At 44.2% G+C, this 17,163-nt stretch overlaps 1 protein-coding gene across 1 annotated transcript in view; it reads right to left on the bottom strand.

Annotated features, from left to right (window-relative positions):
- Positions 1 to 17,163, bottom strand: part of Hyccin (PI4KA lipid kinase complex subunit hyccin) — a 65,340-nt gene that overhangs the window by 18,731 nt on the left and 29,446 nt on the right. Inside the window, exons 9-11 of the mRNA XM_075680791.1 lie at positions 12,853 to 12,987; positions 10,108 to 10,195; positions 3,369 to 3,528 (exon numbers count right to left, since the gene is read on the bottom strand). Coding sequence (XP_075536906.1) covers positions 3,369 to 3,528; positions 10,108 to 10,195; positions 12,853 to 12,987 — 383 coding nt within the window. The remainder of the gene's footprint in view (positions 1 to 3,368; positions 3,529 to 10,107; positions 10,196 to 12,852; positions 12,988 to 17,163) is intronic.

The following is a 17,163-nucleotide window of genomic DNA, read 5'->3' on the forward strand; positions in this document are numbered from 1 at the left end:
CAAACGTCTACTATTTTATTCATGCTATGCCAATGCTGCTGCCACTACAAACCCATAAAAAGTGAGTGCGTGTTCAATTTGGGAGAATGTTGGAATCTGACTACTTATAACATAAGTTTCCAATGTAGTACATATCCACGCTATAAGCCATACTGCAATATAACAAAAACAACATTTTTCGAAGGCTGCAGCCGTGCAAGACACGTAGACAAAGCCCCATGCGTATCCGAGAATCGAAGCATATGACCGGAATGTTTGTATTCATTTAAATTTACAAACTCTGAAAGGTTAACATCCAAGGAATCACGGTTATCACACAATGCAGGGAAAGTAGCAAAGAAAAGAAAATGAAGGGAAGTCGTCAACTAATTTTTCAAGACCTGCTCGATTACTTGGACTTTCTCCCGATACTGCCACCAGCTTCACACAACTAAAATAGAATGGCGACTGAAACTTCTTACACCGTACGGCATCTCGTTCGATTTCGTGGAATGATCCATGTGCAGACAATGTCGACAACATGGCGGTCACAAACGAAGTTGCCACCCTTCAAGTATTGCCCATGCCACCTGTGTCACCTGTGCCCTCACGTTTGTTGTTGAGGTGGTTCCTCCCCTTTCCTAGTGTCGTACAGCCACCATAAAGCACTTCATTGACTTGGCACCAAACCGCAATCTTGGTTGCCAACTCCCAACTAAGCGCACCTGTTAGTCCTAGCTGGCAGGGGTGTCGGGTGGTATGCCATAGCGGGAAGCTTGCCCTTGATATATTCATACTTGTAGATGATTACGTCGAGATTGGGCTTGCGATCACACTCAGCGCATGTGAGGTAGACTTTAGTTTTATGGGCAGTAAACTGGCAAACACTGTGAACAAGCATAAAAGTTTGTACGTGCTGGCAGGAACAGCATAAACTCACATCTGGACACAAAGAACGCTCCGAGTCGAATTTGTGGAACACAGCTTAAAAGGGCCCTAAACCAGATTTTAGCAGAGTGGAGAAATGCATCTGAAGTTAAAACAGGCTATTTCAGAAATACTTTGCCGCAAAAAGTACTTCAATGGATTCAGCAGAATTGGAGTTATTGGCAATCAAACACCGACTCCACGGTACGTCTGCTACTTCAATGCCTTGCACTTCAAAGGCTACGGAGGAGTGGGGCATGCCACAATGGTCTGCCTACTGTACGTCACCATAGTGTGCAGCTCAAATTTGATTTCACATGTTTACGCAGACACTACTACTTCCCATTTTGCTACCTATGACACACCAAACTTAAGCAAAACGTGATTGTCCTCAGTGAGTAGCAGTGCGCTTAGCCAGCAGACTCGCCTCGGCAACTGGGGGGCTACGGTATCTACGCTACATAGCAGACCCCAGCTACATGCAACTGCAGTGCATACGCGCATTGTTTGTATGGTGCACGACAGGGATGGCGTGCGTTCTCGCGCACATGTGTTCCAGTCTGGCCGTGTTACGTGATGCAGACTGGCATTGTCCTGCACCAGCTTGACTAATGGATAGTAGCCACATCCAAACTGCGCATTTTGAAGTGCTATCAATAGCTCAATACGAAGCGAAGTCTGCCGAGGCATCTAACCAGGAGTGGCCAGAAGTAAATGCGCACTGGCAAGCATGCGTGTGGTCTGACCTTAAGTTTCACGTGGTTTGAGGCTAGTTGAGTGCCCAAAACTAGTAAAAATTAGTGAGACCTGACAGCTATGACCCCGATAAGCAGGGTGGCCATAGTTTATTTCCTATGAGGACGGCCGCAGCCGAGTATGCACAGATGATAGTCTGCTTCTTCCGGAAGTATGTCATTATTATCGAAATTCAAAGGAGATTTTCGCTTGATTCAGCCTGCTTATTAAACTTCATTAATATGTCATTATTATCGAAATTCAAAGGAGATTTTCGCTTGATTCAGCCTGCTTATTAAACTTCATTAATAAATATACACAGTAACAGAAGGATAAGCGTACTGATCCAAACACCCTCCTTGATTGACATCAGTCAGTTATTGTCCAATAGCAGCCGTGTATGGGAATCTGCTATATAATGAAATAAAGCGTACAGAAAAATAGTGAGGAGCAGGCTTCTGTTGAAAAACTAGCTTTTGAGATAAAGGTGACTTCGCACTCTGCTTGCGAGTTCCATGCACCACACATGACTGCAAAACTTGGCTGAAGTGTTCACAGCAGCATATGCTATCCATAGAGTATCTTTTTTCATCAGGCCAGAAGAGTGGTTCAGGACTTGTTTAAACTGACAGCGTCATCAAGTCAAAGTAGCGTGCGCAATATCTGCGCATCACAACGGGCCAATGCCACCAGCAGTCTCAAGTGTCACAAAATTTTTCGCAACCCCATCTGTACCTGAAAGAAATCGGTCAGCAACTGTACTTACTTTCCACACACAAGCTGAAGAGTCAAACAAAGAGCTACCATGAGCACACATTTGGTGCGGAGCGCATGCTGCTGTGAAGTGGCTGGAGCAAAAGTTTCTCCATCACCAAGGCAACCCCCGCACAGCCACAGAACGCAGCTGTCACCGCGGTTTTCCTTTTTTTGTATATTCCTCGCTTGCTCACTCTGTGCCTCCTCCTCCTCCTCACTGGCAATGTCACACTCTCCTCGGCCAGTGCACCTCATTGAGAAACTGCCTCATTGGACCGCAAGATTACAACTGGCAGTTCACCTTGTGCAGGGGCACTATAAGGACTATGCATACACACCGAGTTCTAGGTGGGCAAACGGAACTCAGAAAGGACTGCATTATCCAGTCTTGCACTATAGGTGGTTACATTATGAGTGGTCTGCACTATAATGGAAAATGAATCAGTGGAGTATTTCGGTGTTTCTTCTTCTTGTTTAATTCACACCTCCAGATAATAATATCAATTTTATCGGCCCCATAGGAGTCAAATAAAAAGAAGTAATTTGAATCTGAATTGACAGCGCACTCATTCTGCTATGTTCTAACTGTGGTCTACACGTTCATTCTACACGTTGCATTGATGGTATATTCATCACATACTATACTGCTTCATTTTAAATAAAGCCAAACTATAGGCAAGATAAAAAAAATATAAGAAAGAAATTAATATAAATTGAGCAGCCAGCTTGATGTCTCCTCCCCACTGTAGCTGCAGGTATGTCTTAGCCATACCTTAGACATAGCCATACTTTTCAATTGCCATCGTGGCAACAAACTCGATGATGCAAAATAATGCAGCAAAAAAGTGTGCCCGCCAACAAAAGCCACTGCCACATATGTTGGCACATGTCTATACAGGTGTCAGTGTGCACAGAGAGCGATACGTCAGCAAGTGATTGAGGGAGAAAATAGCTCCAGTTCTGCCACAGACCTGGAAGCTTCTTGGTGCGGAACGAGGCATTGGTGATGATGGCCTTTGATACTGTGGTCGTGGAGGTGGTGGGTGAAATAGCCACACTGATGCCCATCGGCCCCTCGGCTGGCTGTCCACACTGGCTAGCCATCAGCGAGTTCTTGATGGCACTTGTCACCTGTACACAACAGAAAAACATCAAAGCAAGGCAAGACTTCCCAACAAAATGTTCTGGCCTTATTTTCATACCTTTAACACTAGCTCAACATAGGCAACCGTTGCAGCATGCCCCAATGTAGAACTACTTCTGAAAGGATTCCAGCCTAAACAGCAACACAATACAAATACGGAGAAGCAGCCTTTCAGTGTTCAATTATAAAACTGTACGAATGTGTGTGCACTTGGAATGACAGGAAGTTTATGAGCACATTCAATGTTTTCATCCTCAAATCATTTGGAAGTCCGGACCTACATTCCTAGAGCTTTTGTAACTGCACTTTAAGCTCATTCTCCCAGAAAATTTTAATGCTATAAGCTTTTAGAGCACACAAATACTGTTGTACTATCTGCATGTAGTCAATACTCATTACAACAGACTGTAATAATCAATCGAGAAACAGTCTGTTACACACAAAATCTGTTCTATCCGAAATTAGAAATGAGGTAAGCTGTGAAATAGCGAAACTTTGTATATAATGCTGTCTATTGTTTGATTATTGGAACCTGGAGGCTGATCACAAAAATGATGAATAAATCAAAACTAAATTAAAACTAAAAGTCGAGCTAAACGGATCACACGGTTATCGTACAACCTATAGCGGCTCAGTGCCTTTCTCTCCACTGTTTCAGCCACAGTTAGCTCGGTTAACAGGTAACATCACCTAGAGTTAGCTTTAATACAATAAGCATTCTTATTAACAGCACTTTGGTGTGCTGTTGTTGTCTACAATTTAGCCCCTAAAACGCTGCTCTGGCTCACAAAACAGAAAGAAGGAAATTACATGTCTGACAGACAAAAGTGAGAATGCACTGCACTCTCTTCCACCAAACAATAAAAATTAATGGTTTATGCCTGAAAAAGATGCCTACGCAATTACGCCGTAGTTCATTTGAAGCCAGATAGGCTCAACCCAAATTCTACAGTGGCAGCACAACAAAACTGGATGTGGTTGGGAAGTCACATTTAGTGAAGCTTTCTTTGTGGTGCCCAAAGGCATAGACACTGTGGTATGCGGGTGTATTAATGTGATTAGCATTCTTAGCCTAGGTCCTTCCCTACAGATTGTAAATAAAGGTGTCTCCAGCGATATGGTGAGTTGCTGCACTGCTTAAATGCTAATCACATAAACATCGACCATGTGGTGGGTCCTGCTGGAATTTTTCACAAAGAACAATGGTTGGTAGAAGAAACTGATGCGTTAATTTGATCTTTTGTGACAAATGATTACTACTGTCGACCTGTCGCATGAACACTGAGCTGCGATATGAGGCAAGTTCAAACTGTGAGCCCGCATCCAGTTGCTCCTGGAGTGCATGCAAGATGGTTTAATTGCATCACACGCTTTGCAGTCAGTCTGAATGCTGCAACAAAAAGCAGCCTATTCTGTTCTTTGTGCAAACTTATTTATTTTATTTATTTATTCAGTTACTTACTGACAGGTGACCACAAACAGCTTGGTACCTTTAGTGTGGCACACTACAGTACTAACTGAACACTGTATGCAGCAGCAGCAAGAAAGCATAATCAATGCACAAAAAAGCGCAATAAACACAAAACGCGGCGAAGTGAAAAATAATGACAGAATTTACATGGCACAGGAACAAGACACATAAACTGCAAATGTACACATCTACACATACATAATAAACGAAAGAGAAGGAAATAAAAGGACAGGTAGAAGAATGGTAGAAAAAAAAATGAAGAGATTGCATATGGTTCAACACAGAGCTTGACCATGTACCTCAAAACAGGGATGAGTCACACTGTTCATAACATCCTCAGAGAAGTGTTTAATGACATGAATATATACATTTCCCATGTCAAGGAGGTTGTACATGACTTGAAAGCGGTTTAATGGACCCGTAAGGAGCATGTGGGAAGGATAAAACAGGGAACATCTACTACAGCAAGTAGGAAAAAGAAAATTGATTGCGGTTAGCAGTGGAGTGGAGTCTACAGCCCCATGCACTAGCTAGAGTAAGGAGTGCATGTCATGGACAAGTCACCACTGCATTAGGGAGCCAATACCAATGTGCTCCACAATCCTCTCATACTGGAAATAGACACACAAGGTATAGGTACCGATTGCAATACTGTCGAACCCACTTATAACAATATTCAAGTGCCACGAAAATTCCTTTGTTATAACCGATAATTGTTATAACCGTGTTGCATGAAAAAATCAAAATAGGGGGCTGGCAGAGCTGATATGAGAAAACTATATAGGCAGGGAGGCCAGTGTCCCTCCCCACCACCTTCCTCGGCCCTGCTGCTCAATGCTGCCCTAGGCCAGAGGAAGGAAGGAAGGAAGGAAGGAAGGAAGGAAGGAAGGAAGGAAGGAAGGAAGGAAGGAAAATTTTATTTGGTCCTGCAAGTGGTGATAATTAATCACTAAGCGGGCCGCTCCCACGTCGGGACCGGAAGGCCAAGCCTCACAGCCACGTCGTGAGCCTGCTGGACAGCCCAGAATTGTTCATCCAGGTCCGGGCTGCGAAGTGCAGCCTCCCACCTGGATGCATCCTTGATCGCCGAGTCTTCAATTCTTTCGCAAGACCAGAGCAGCTAGACAGTCGCTGTCAAAAGCGGAAGGCAATTATTTTACGACCGAAAAGAAATGCCTCGCCATCATTTGGTCTACAGAGAAATTCCGCCCTTATCTATATGGCAGGCCGTTCAAAGTCGACAGCGACCATCACGCATTGTGTTGCCTAGCGAATTTAACAGACCCTTCAGGATGCCTGGCACAGTGGAGCCTCAGACTGCAAGAATATGACATCACTGTAATCTACAATTCTGGACGAAAACACTCTGATGCCGATTGCCTATCATGCGCCCCCATTGACCCGCCGCCACAAGATCACGAGGATGACGACGCCTTCCTTGAAATAATAAAGGCAGAACGCTTCGCTGAACAGCAATGAGCAGACCCGGAGCTAAAAAGCTTCGTCGAGTATTTGGGAGGGAACACTGACATTGTCCCTAGGGCATTTAAGCAAGGATTGTCTACATTCTCGCTTCAAAACAATCTACTCGTAAAGAACTTCTCACCAGTCCGCGCCAGTTACCTTCTTGTTGTTCCCTCAGTGCTGCGTCTAGAAGTACTGCACACCCTACATGACAATTCGAGTGCTGGACATCTTGGATTCGCCTGGATGCTATCAAGGATACAGGAAAGGTACCACTGGCTGCGCTTGACCGCCGACGTCGCTTGTTACGGCAAGACATGCCAAAAGTGTCAGCGACGCAAGACACTACCAACAAGGTCAGCGGGATTACTACAGCCGATTGAGCCTCCTTGCTGACCATTTCAGCAGATAGGGATGGATTTGCTGGGACCCTTTTCGATGTCAACGTCTGCAAATAAGTAAATCGTCACAGTGACCAACTATCTCACCCACTTCGCTGAAACGAAAGCTCTGCCGAAAGGAAGTATAGTTGAAGTGACAAAATTCTTTGTCGAGAACATCCTCCTGTGACATGGTGCCCCAGAAGTCCTCATCACTGACAGAAGAACCGCATTTACAGCAGAGCTCACCCAAGTCATTCTGCAGTACAATCAGACAAGCCACAGGAGGACAACTGTCTACCACATGCAGACGAATGGTCTTAGAGCGCCTGAATAAGACCCTCACCGATATGCTAGCAATGTACGCCGACATCGAACACAAGACCTGGGATGCCGTCCTGCAGTACAAAACATTCGCTTACAACATGGTGGTGCAAGAAACAAGACAGATCACGCCATTCAAGCTGGTTTACGGCAGGAACCAGACAACGACCCGCGACACCATGCTGCTGCACATCTCCGACAAACAGAATCTTGCATCGCCACCTATCTACAGCACACTGATGAAGCCCTACAGCTCACCTGCCTGCGGGTCAAGAACCAGCAGACTACTGACAGCCAACACTATAACCTTCAAAGACGCTACATCGAGTACTAGCCCGGTGGCTGTGTTTGGGTTTGGACCTCAATACGCCGACGAGGACTTGACGAGAAGCTTTTACGCTGCTATTTCGGACACTACAAGATCATCCGATGCATTGGCGCACTCGACTATGAGGTTGTACCAGATGGCATTTCGCTATCCCAACGGTGACGCTCACGACCTGAAACAGTCCACGTTGTGCATCGGGACTTTGCGTAGCTGACCTTTGGACTTTCTCTTTTTGGACTACGTTACTTTGGATTTTGTTTCTTTGATAAGTGTCCTTTAGTGTTTCACTCTCCTGCTATGTTTGTAGCATCAGGACAAGGCTTTTTGAGAGGGGGGCGTTGACACGTGGACTTGTTTATCTTTTATGGGTGAGCGCTTTTCACTGTCTAACAAATATCGCTCAGCGTGGGACGTGCCTGCATGTATCGAAAGTTTCTGGAATGTTATCGATGGTTGTATCCGCTGTCTATCCACTGTTGTCACTGAACCTTGTGTAATCTGATTGCGTGTAATTGCAATGCGATTGGTGTATATCTTTTTGGGAGACATGCGGGCACCAGTGATTACTCTGGAATGTTTGATGGCTCATGTACATAAGCCGATGCGCTTGACTTGCAGATCAGATTTCGCCGATCGCCGACTGTGTTCGCCACTATCATTGTGCTTTAAGTGTAGTCTGTTTTTGTGGGCACAGGTTCGCCCTATAAAAGTTAGTTTTATCATTCACAGTATATTGCTACTTTGTTCTTTACTGTCACTACTATGTGAGAATATATTAGGGTGCGAGATCGACATGGTGGCTTTGAATTTGATCATTGTATCTTGAACCAGAGAGGTCAAGTTTGCTGTGGCAGACATCGGGTATTGATCCTCAAGCATCCTGGTTTAGTCATAACCATTAAGGTACAGTCGACTCCTTTTAAGCGAAACTCAAAGGGACAATGAAAATTTGTTCGTCTTACCAGAAGTTCTTCTTATCAGAATAATTGGCAACAAGACCAGGTGCATCCAAATATCTTATTTCAACATGGTAAATGAAGTAGACTTACTAAGATGGAAAATTACATAAAAAGCATTTATTTAGCTGAACTTAATACAAAACTTAATAGAAAAAGGAGAAACAAGGCGAAGCGTTGCAGGATGGAAGGTAGATGGAGGCACGCTGGGTTGACCTCCTCTAGCAGTTGCTACAGGTTTTGTTTGCAATACAGGGGTACCGGCTTTGTCTTGTGATAACATCATCCTTGCACACTCTATGCTGCGTGTGCCAGTGAGCCGAAGAAGGCGGCTCAGTCTCACATGTGCAAGGGTGGAAAGGGGAGGAGAAGCACGCTATCTTCCATCACACGCATGGCACAGGGGGACGGGAGGGAGGCATTGTACTTTGGCCGTGCACGGTTGCACTGTCTTTATTTTGAAAGCGATCTGCTTTGGGGGCAAAGTCTAGGTGGGCCAATGGATGGTAGCTTTGCATGCACTGTGTTCGAGCTGCTCAGTTTGCATTGAAGTGACAGACAGCACAAAGGTCATTTCGCTCGCTGCTGCTGCCACAATTCCTCAAGCCGGCATTTTGACAGCAAGCGTCCGAGGTAATTGAGTGTGATGTGTGGTGTGTCCATATTGGCGGCCTGTGTGAGCTGACACCATGCTTGTTAATTGAGTTAGAAAACGAATTTTTACAAGGGGGCTTTCTACTCTGGTGGCTGCTGTGTATGGTGCAACCACACGAGTCCCGACTTGAATACGTTCTGCGATGCGAACAGCGTAGGCACCTAGGCGCACCAATGGTCGATAGCTTCATGTGCACTGTAGCACCCACACTCGCACGTCACCTGCATTCACGAAGTGAAACGTCACTGTAGCTTTTTTGTTTCCTCCTCTTGTTTTCACCTCAGTCCACGAGTGAACAGGCCTCCAGTAAAGTGCCTCAATGCGCTTGCCCCTGGGCGCGGCACATTGAGGCACCCCAGCCTCCAGGATTGGTAGCGTTGGCGGTCCCTCCAAATGTTAATCCTAACCGATCAGTACGTCTGAGGTGATTCGTCATAAGTGGACTTTTTGTGCATCGAATTTATGGAAAACCAAGCAAATGCTCCCATGTTTTTCGTTAAATGCGAGAATTCAGCTTAACTGAATTTGCCTTAACGAGAGTTCACTGTATTTGTAAATGTCAAAGTAGTTTCTGCAGCTAAATGCAAGGTGGTTGTTTATGTGGTGTGTGTTGAATAGAGGTGAAAGGTAGAGCAATCTCAAGAGAGGGGTGGTACACATCAATGCATGAGATTGGAATAGAGGCCTTGTGGACGTGTGCTACAGATGTGAGCACAAAATCAAGAACCTTGGTGGTTGACCACTGTGTTGTGCTGTTGAAAGCCATTGAATAATGCAAAGTCCTTTCACGATCAAAGGTGGTCGTGTGACACTGGTATTACATTTAGGTTCATATTTATTTTCTTACTATAAGTGCACAAAAATTAGGTGCACGTTAGATTCGGGGGCGCATCAGAATAAGGTAAATATGGTACTATTTTAGTAATGGCCAAGAAAGATGAAACCAATTGGACAACGTTTCAATACAGGTAAGCATGAAATAACTCACCACTAAGACATCAGAGTACATCTGCTGCATGGCTCGCCGATGAATGTCGTTCAGGGCTTGATGTGCAAGGGCAAATAAGCCATTGAACCTGCACAAATCAATGCACCAGAACAGATTGCAGTCTGCGCTACCTACATGTCATCACTTTACAACACACTTGGGAAATAAGTTTAGGCCTTTCACAATGCTTGTCCAGACCTGCCAACCTTAGCAGCTGAAAAATACCATGGTCGAAACCACGAAATACTAATATATTTCGTGAAAAATACTAAAAATTATTTTATTACTCAAGATGCAGACTGCGTATTCAAGAAATTAGGAAAGTGTTCTGTAGAGATGCTGTGAACAGGCAGTCTGCTCTATAGTTGCAGCAGGAATACTCTGTGTCACAAACGAAAATGTCCATGATGTTCATTCATGAACAATACACAAAACGGCGGCCGACATTAAGGCCAAAGCTTTAAGTGCCTCCTGGGTTGAGAAATCCATTTATGGCATTATCGAAAAATTGACCGTCCAGTGTTATGGCACCAAAATTCAATGGCAGCGAAATTGACAGTGCCACCCTCGACCATTGATGGAACTCGAACCCACAACGATTGGTGGGAACCGGACCCTCGACATCTGGTGTTAAGGCAAAGTTAATTAAGGCACTCGAACCCACAACCTTCGATTGGAGTCAAACCCTTGATCTCTCGTGGGACCAAAATTCAATGGCACCAAAATTGATGGTGCACCAGTGATGGTCGAACCCATGACCTTTGGTGCCAAGGCAAAGTTACTTAAGGCACAGTTAATTAAGAAAGTTATTTAAGGCACTCCAACCCCCGACCTTTGGTGTTAATTAGGGAGACATTAATCAAGACACTGTCAATTAAGGCACTTGAAAACCCAGGACCTTTGGTGAGAGTCAAACCCTTAACCTTTAAATTTTGCCGTATTTTCCACCTCATGAGCCATACAATGCTTTCACAGTAAAAAAAGAGAAAGCAAGTAATAGGATGTAACAATGCATTCGAATGAGAATGTCAAGTAATTTAATTAATGTCTCGTGAGCACGCAGAATTTCACCTTCATCCTCTTTTGCGTGCACTAAAGATACTGTCCCTTTTTTTTGTTCCTATTATACGAATAAGTGGATAATGGATAGTGGGTAGGTCTGATTAATCCAGCAGGTCCGAAAAATGAGGCTGAGAAATTGATTGAGGACTCTGTTCCACAATTGAAAAAAAAAAAAGAAATTTTACCCTGAAGTGGACACAAATGAAAAATTGTAAATTTATAAATGTAAATACAACAGTTGTAAACCTTTTAACAACGGGTGTGTTACAATAAATCATAAAGGTTATCAGGTATGCTTATGCACTACTGCCTTGTCTCAGTCGTCAAGGCACAGTCGGTATGCTAATTAACTAGCGTTGCAAAGCTATACATCTATGGTACCATATTTCTGCATGTATAACCCGCACCAAAAAAATTCAAAACGTTTAACAGTAAAGTCAGGGTGCAGATTATATGCGAATTTTGCCTTGAGGTCTGGTTTCATGGCAGCCTTACTTCTGCCTTGACATGTAGTTTCGTGGCAGCGCTGCGCGCACTGCCGCGAAACCAAAATATGCTGCAGCCATATTTCAAGGCAAAGTTCTCCATCATTTAAAGTTACATTATCTCCTAGGGAGTCCCATTCTCTCCCCATCCTTGCATGTTGAAGCTCCCTTCTTCCCTCTTTCAAGGTCGCCCGCTTTTTTTTCCTTCCAGGTCAGTATTTTACATTTGACTGATTAAATTCTGGGGTTTTACATGCCAAAACCAGGATGATGGTTATGAAGCATGCCATAGTGGGGGGCACCAAATTAATTTCGACCCCCTGGGTTATTTTAATGTGCACCCAATGCATGGCACACAGGCACTTTTTGCATTTCACCTCTAACGAAATGCGGCTGCCATGGCCGAGATTTGATCTCACGACCTCATGCTTAGCAGCGCAATGCCAAAGCCACTAAGCAACCACGCCAAGTAGTTTTACGTTTTGTAGTTAGAAAATAGTGCATGCGGAGCCGGCAAACCAGAACTCCAATAACAAGGAAATGCGCTCGACGGCAGTCCTTTAGGGCGCAGGAGAAGCTGCAGATTATCAGTGCTGCTAAAGAGATGGGGAACAGAGCCACTGGCCGAAGACGACGTGAATGAATCGTGCATCCACGAATGGAGGTTGTTTTTACGGAGATTTCAGCATTCTTGTATGCAGTTATTTCTGCAAGTTATAAACACTGACTTCTTTTTTTTCCCTGGGCAATTGCAATGTGTGGTGCAGGTTACAAGCAGAAAAATACGGTAATTCCTCGTTACAACACAGTGAATGTGGTCGTAAGAAATTTGACAAGAGCAATAATAAAATAAGAGTTTAATAGTTCAGTAAAGCTGTAGAATCTGTTATGCTAAGGAAAGGCATTTATTTTCAAAAAATCCATAGCTAGCACCAACTCAGAGTGCTTACACATCTCTTCTTCTGGCCCACAGGATTATGTTTACTCTTCTTCAACAAGTGCATCGTGACGATATTGGAGCAATGGACAGTTGTGCTATTCGGTGCATATTCATCTTGGTGTGCCAGCTAGAAGACAACAGACAATGAGGAAAAGGGATCTGTGTCATCCTTGTGTTCTTCCTCTCTCTTGTCCGTTGTCCACCAGCTGACCCAACAAGATGACAGAGATAGTGAATATGCTAAACAGGTTGGCTTACATGGAGTAGTATATAGCTTGCAGCATTTCCAGGAGGACCTGTGAATTCAAGTTGACACGTGGTGCAAAGCTGCCCGGCAAGCTGCTGTCGAAGGACATCCGTCGAACGGTTTCTAATGTCCCTTGGTTCACGACCCTGCGCAGTTTTGAGAAGGAGAGCATTTGACGGACTACATAACATGTTTTATGTCATGTAATGCATCAAAGCTTAATAGTGTATAGTGAAACTGGACAGGCAGGCTTCCAGATGACTCCTGTGACTACACTGGAAGCAAGTTATACATTCATTTTGTGCCTGCGATAAACTTTTTGTTGAAGCCCAAACCTACAAGCTGCGTGCTAGAACACAACACCACCCATCAATGTAGTACATTCAAAATTGTACGAGGGTTGCCAGCCATCCTGAATGAGCGAGCAGTCCCTACTTTCAAAGTAAAAGTCCAGAATCTGACATGACCTGGTCAGGACAGCCAAATTTTCAGACTGTTTTATTTATTGTTATTCACTAGAAAAAAAAATCAAGATTTTCTATAGAGCGACTGACAGCTCAGCTGAGCATTCTTTTCTTTTGTGTTATGGTTTAGAGGTGGGCGAATATTCAAAGCTTCAAATATTACACACCAATTTATTCGTATTCGAACAGAAACTATATTTGGTACTTTTGAATATCAGAACTAACGAAATAATTTGCAACAAACAAGTGTTAAGGTATTGCTACTGTTCTACGTCTCCTAAACACACCATCGCAAAATTATCAGAAGGGAATCGACAACAAGTTTTCGGTTTCGCAGAAGTAGCCCTGACAACCTGCGACTTTGGTTTTATTCTGTCATTTAGTGTTTCTGGATCTAAAAAAGGGTGTGTTGGCAGCATTTTGGGAAGTTTTCGGAACTCCGAACGCCCGTGATGCAGCCCGATTTCCGTCTGTCTCCACATACATGATCGCTTTCCCTTTAATTGCGACATCATGATGAACTCAGCATGTCTTTGCAGTTAGCACTTCCATGCTGATAGAGCAAACGCAGATAACGGGAAAACAGACGGTGCGCCATCCTTTCTCCATGCGGTGCACTAACTTAAGCCAAAGGAAGCATTGCTTAAGCAGACGTACTACAGCACATGGAGAAAGCTACGGCAGCTAAGCTCGAAACGCGTACAAGGCTGCCACTTTCTGAAATGTCAATGAAGATATGGTAACACAGATTTAGGGTCGTACTCTGTTATAACGTGCACGCAGTTTTTGGACCCGTTTTATTAGAAGAAAGAATGTGTTAGATTCAAGTAAATACGGTAGTTATGTGTTTAAAACTTATCCTCAGTCCCTGATATTTAGCTCCAATTTTTTCACTGTCCACTACAAGCGTAGTACCTAATTTTACCTAAATATCTACTCCTGCTGTAAATATATGCATCTGGGCTTCATTATTTGATATTCGATTCAATGTGTGATACTTACTGTTTGTATTTGATTTGTATTTGATAAAACTGATACATTGCTCGCCTCTAATTCTGTTACATTGTCATCCGACATGTAACAAATTACACTTTCTTGTGGAGTTATTCCGCAATATAACAATCTTCTCCATATAACAAACTATGTAACTTTTTATAACTTCTTTACCATAGAACACAATATATCTTGAACCTCAATATAATGAAGCATGTCAACACACGATTACGATATAACAAAATTTCACTGCATCCACGAAGAAAAACCGAGACAATAAACAGAAACTTCTGCGAACACAGATGGGCAGATGGTATAATTACAAGCAGCTGCTTGCAAACGCACCTCTCAACGCAAACGCTTTGCCACTGAGAGTGATCACTGAAGCAGAGCACCATCATGTTCCGCATAAAGTTGAAGTGCATTGAGATCCCATCGGGCGTCACACATTGTATGCTTTAGGTGTGAGTGAAGGCGTGCAAGGGTGAACTGAGAAGGATGGTGACTTGACGAGCACGAAATTCTCACGTGAGCAAGAGGAAAGAGGGGAGGGAAGTGAGGTCGCGGTAACACAATTAAGCATGCACAAGGGAAGGAGGGGGTGCAGCGGGAGACAGATTGACACAATAATTTTTTTTAGCACAGCCATGGTTTTCAGCATGGCTGTGCGCATACGCAGCCCATGTGTCCTGTTCTAGAGGTAATCTGTGACATATGCAAAGACTGGGTGAGCTGAAATGGCATAGCATTGTGTGCCGTCTTCCTGCCCATTTAATGCTGGAGGTTGCGTAATCTTGAGTTTCAGAGACACGTTGAAGCAAGAGGCAGACAAAACATTTACTCCCCGCTGCAGGCACTTTTCGTGATAGCAATGCGGATGACACTTATCAGTCGCGGGGGTGGAGCAGATGCGAAAGCAAGGCTGGCTTCACTTCATACCACCAATGTGAAGGTATCGTCAACATGGCATGGAAAATTTTGCAGCCTGTTCAATGATACAAAAATCCCCCAGTGACTGTACTTACTAGCATAAAAGATCGAATTTCAATATAACGCAACTTCTATGCAATGAAGCAAATTGACAATTTTACCGACTTAGTTATATTGAGGTTTAACTGTGGTTTTGTAATTGATCAAGTAGCATCTTTTTACTTAGTAATGCTTACTGCAAATCAATTACTTATTTTTGTATCCAATTGCATATAACCAGTTACATTACTGGTAAGAAAGGCTGTAACAGGCAACAAGCTTTGTACACTTGAATTTGGCAGAAATTACACTAGAACAACTGTGGTTGTCGTTGTGAAAGGGCATGTTAAACGGCCAGACCTGGCACTTAGTATTTTTTCCTTCATCTTAAAGGGGCCCTGAACCACCCGTTGGGCTTGGTGAAATAACATACTCTGTGGGTAGCATACGCTGCTGTGAACACCTTAGCCAGGTTCTGCAGTCGTGCACGGTGCGCGGAGCTTGCAAGCGGAGCGCGAAGTCACCATTCTCTTAAACACTCTGTTCTCAACGGAAGCCTGCGCCTCACTCCTTTCTTGATGCTTTATTTTGTAATATAGCAAATTCCTTCTCATGGAATAGAAGTTGCTATATTACGAAATAAAGCATCATGAGAAGGAAATTCATAGAAGAATAAAAATGGGTTGGATCGCATACGGCAGACATTGTCAGCTCCTGACTGGAAGCTTACCATTATCATTGGAAAGGAAGGTGTACAATCAGTGCATTTCACCAATGCTGACATATGGGGCAGAGACTTGGAGACAGACAAATAAGCTTGAGAACAAGTTAAGGACCACACAAAGAGTGATAGAATGAAGATTGCTAGGCATAAGGTTAAGAGACAGAAAGAGAGCAGTTTGGATCAGAGAGCAGTTTGGATCAGAGAGCAAGCAGGTATCAACGATATTCTAATTGACATCAAGAGAAAAAAATGGAGCTGGGCAGGTCATGTAATGTGCCATTTAGATAACCATTGGACTATTAGGGTTACAGAAGGGGTACCAAGAGAAGGGAAACGCAATCGAGGACGGCAGATGACTAGGTGGAGCGATGGAATTAGGAAATTTGCGGGTGCTGGATGGAATCGGTTGGTGCAGGACAGGGGTAATTGGAGATCGTAAGGAGAGGCATTCGTCCTGCAGTGGACTTAAAACAGACTGATGACGATGCTGATGATGATGATAGCAAATTCCCCTAAGCGGCTGCTATTGAATGCACGCTTGCCAGCGCACGCTCAATCTTGGCCGGTCCTGGATGCAACCAGTCCTGGTTGGTCCGGTCCTGGTTGCATTGACAGACTTCGCTTCGTAATGAGTTATTGATAATGCTTCAAAGTGCACAAGTTGGATGTGGCTACTATCCATTGGCCAAGCTGGTGCAGGACAAAGCCGGCCCGCATTACATAGCACAATAAGACAGGAGCATATGGGCGTGAGCGTGCACTCAAGCCAAGCCACGCACAATGCAAATGCTGCATTTGCATATAGCTGCTGTCTGCTATGTAGCGTAGATACCACAGCTGCCGCAGGGTGTCGCGACGAGTCCACTGGCTTAGGCGAAGTGCCTCAAGGTCCCCCTTGCCAGCAGGGGAGGAGGCCATCTGGACACCTCAACTGGCTGAGCGCACTTCGGCTCGTTGAGGACAACCGTGTTTGGCGCGTCATAAGCAGAAAAATTGGAAATAGTGGCGTCTACGTGAACATCCAGAACTGAATCACGCGTCACGGTCATGTTCTGTAGGCGGAGCATTGTGGGCACATCCCACTTTGCCATGGCGTTCACAGCACAAATCATTGATGAAGGAGCGGAAGCACCACAAGCGGCATGTTTGATGGCCAATAACTCCACTTCTGC

Source organism: Dermacentor variabilis, chromosome 2, assembly GCF_050947875.1.
Source record: "Dermacentor variabilis isolate Ectoservices chromosome 2, ASM5094787v1, whole genome shotgun sequence".
NCBI classification, from domain to species: Eukaryota; Metazoa; Arthropoda; class Arachnida; order Ixodida; family Ixodidae; genus Dermacentor; species Dermacentor variabilis.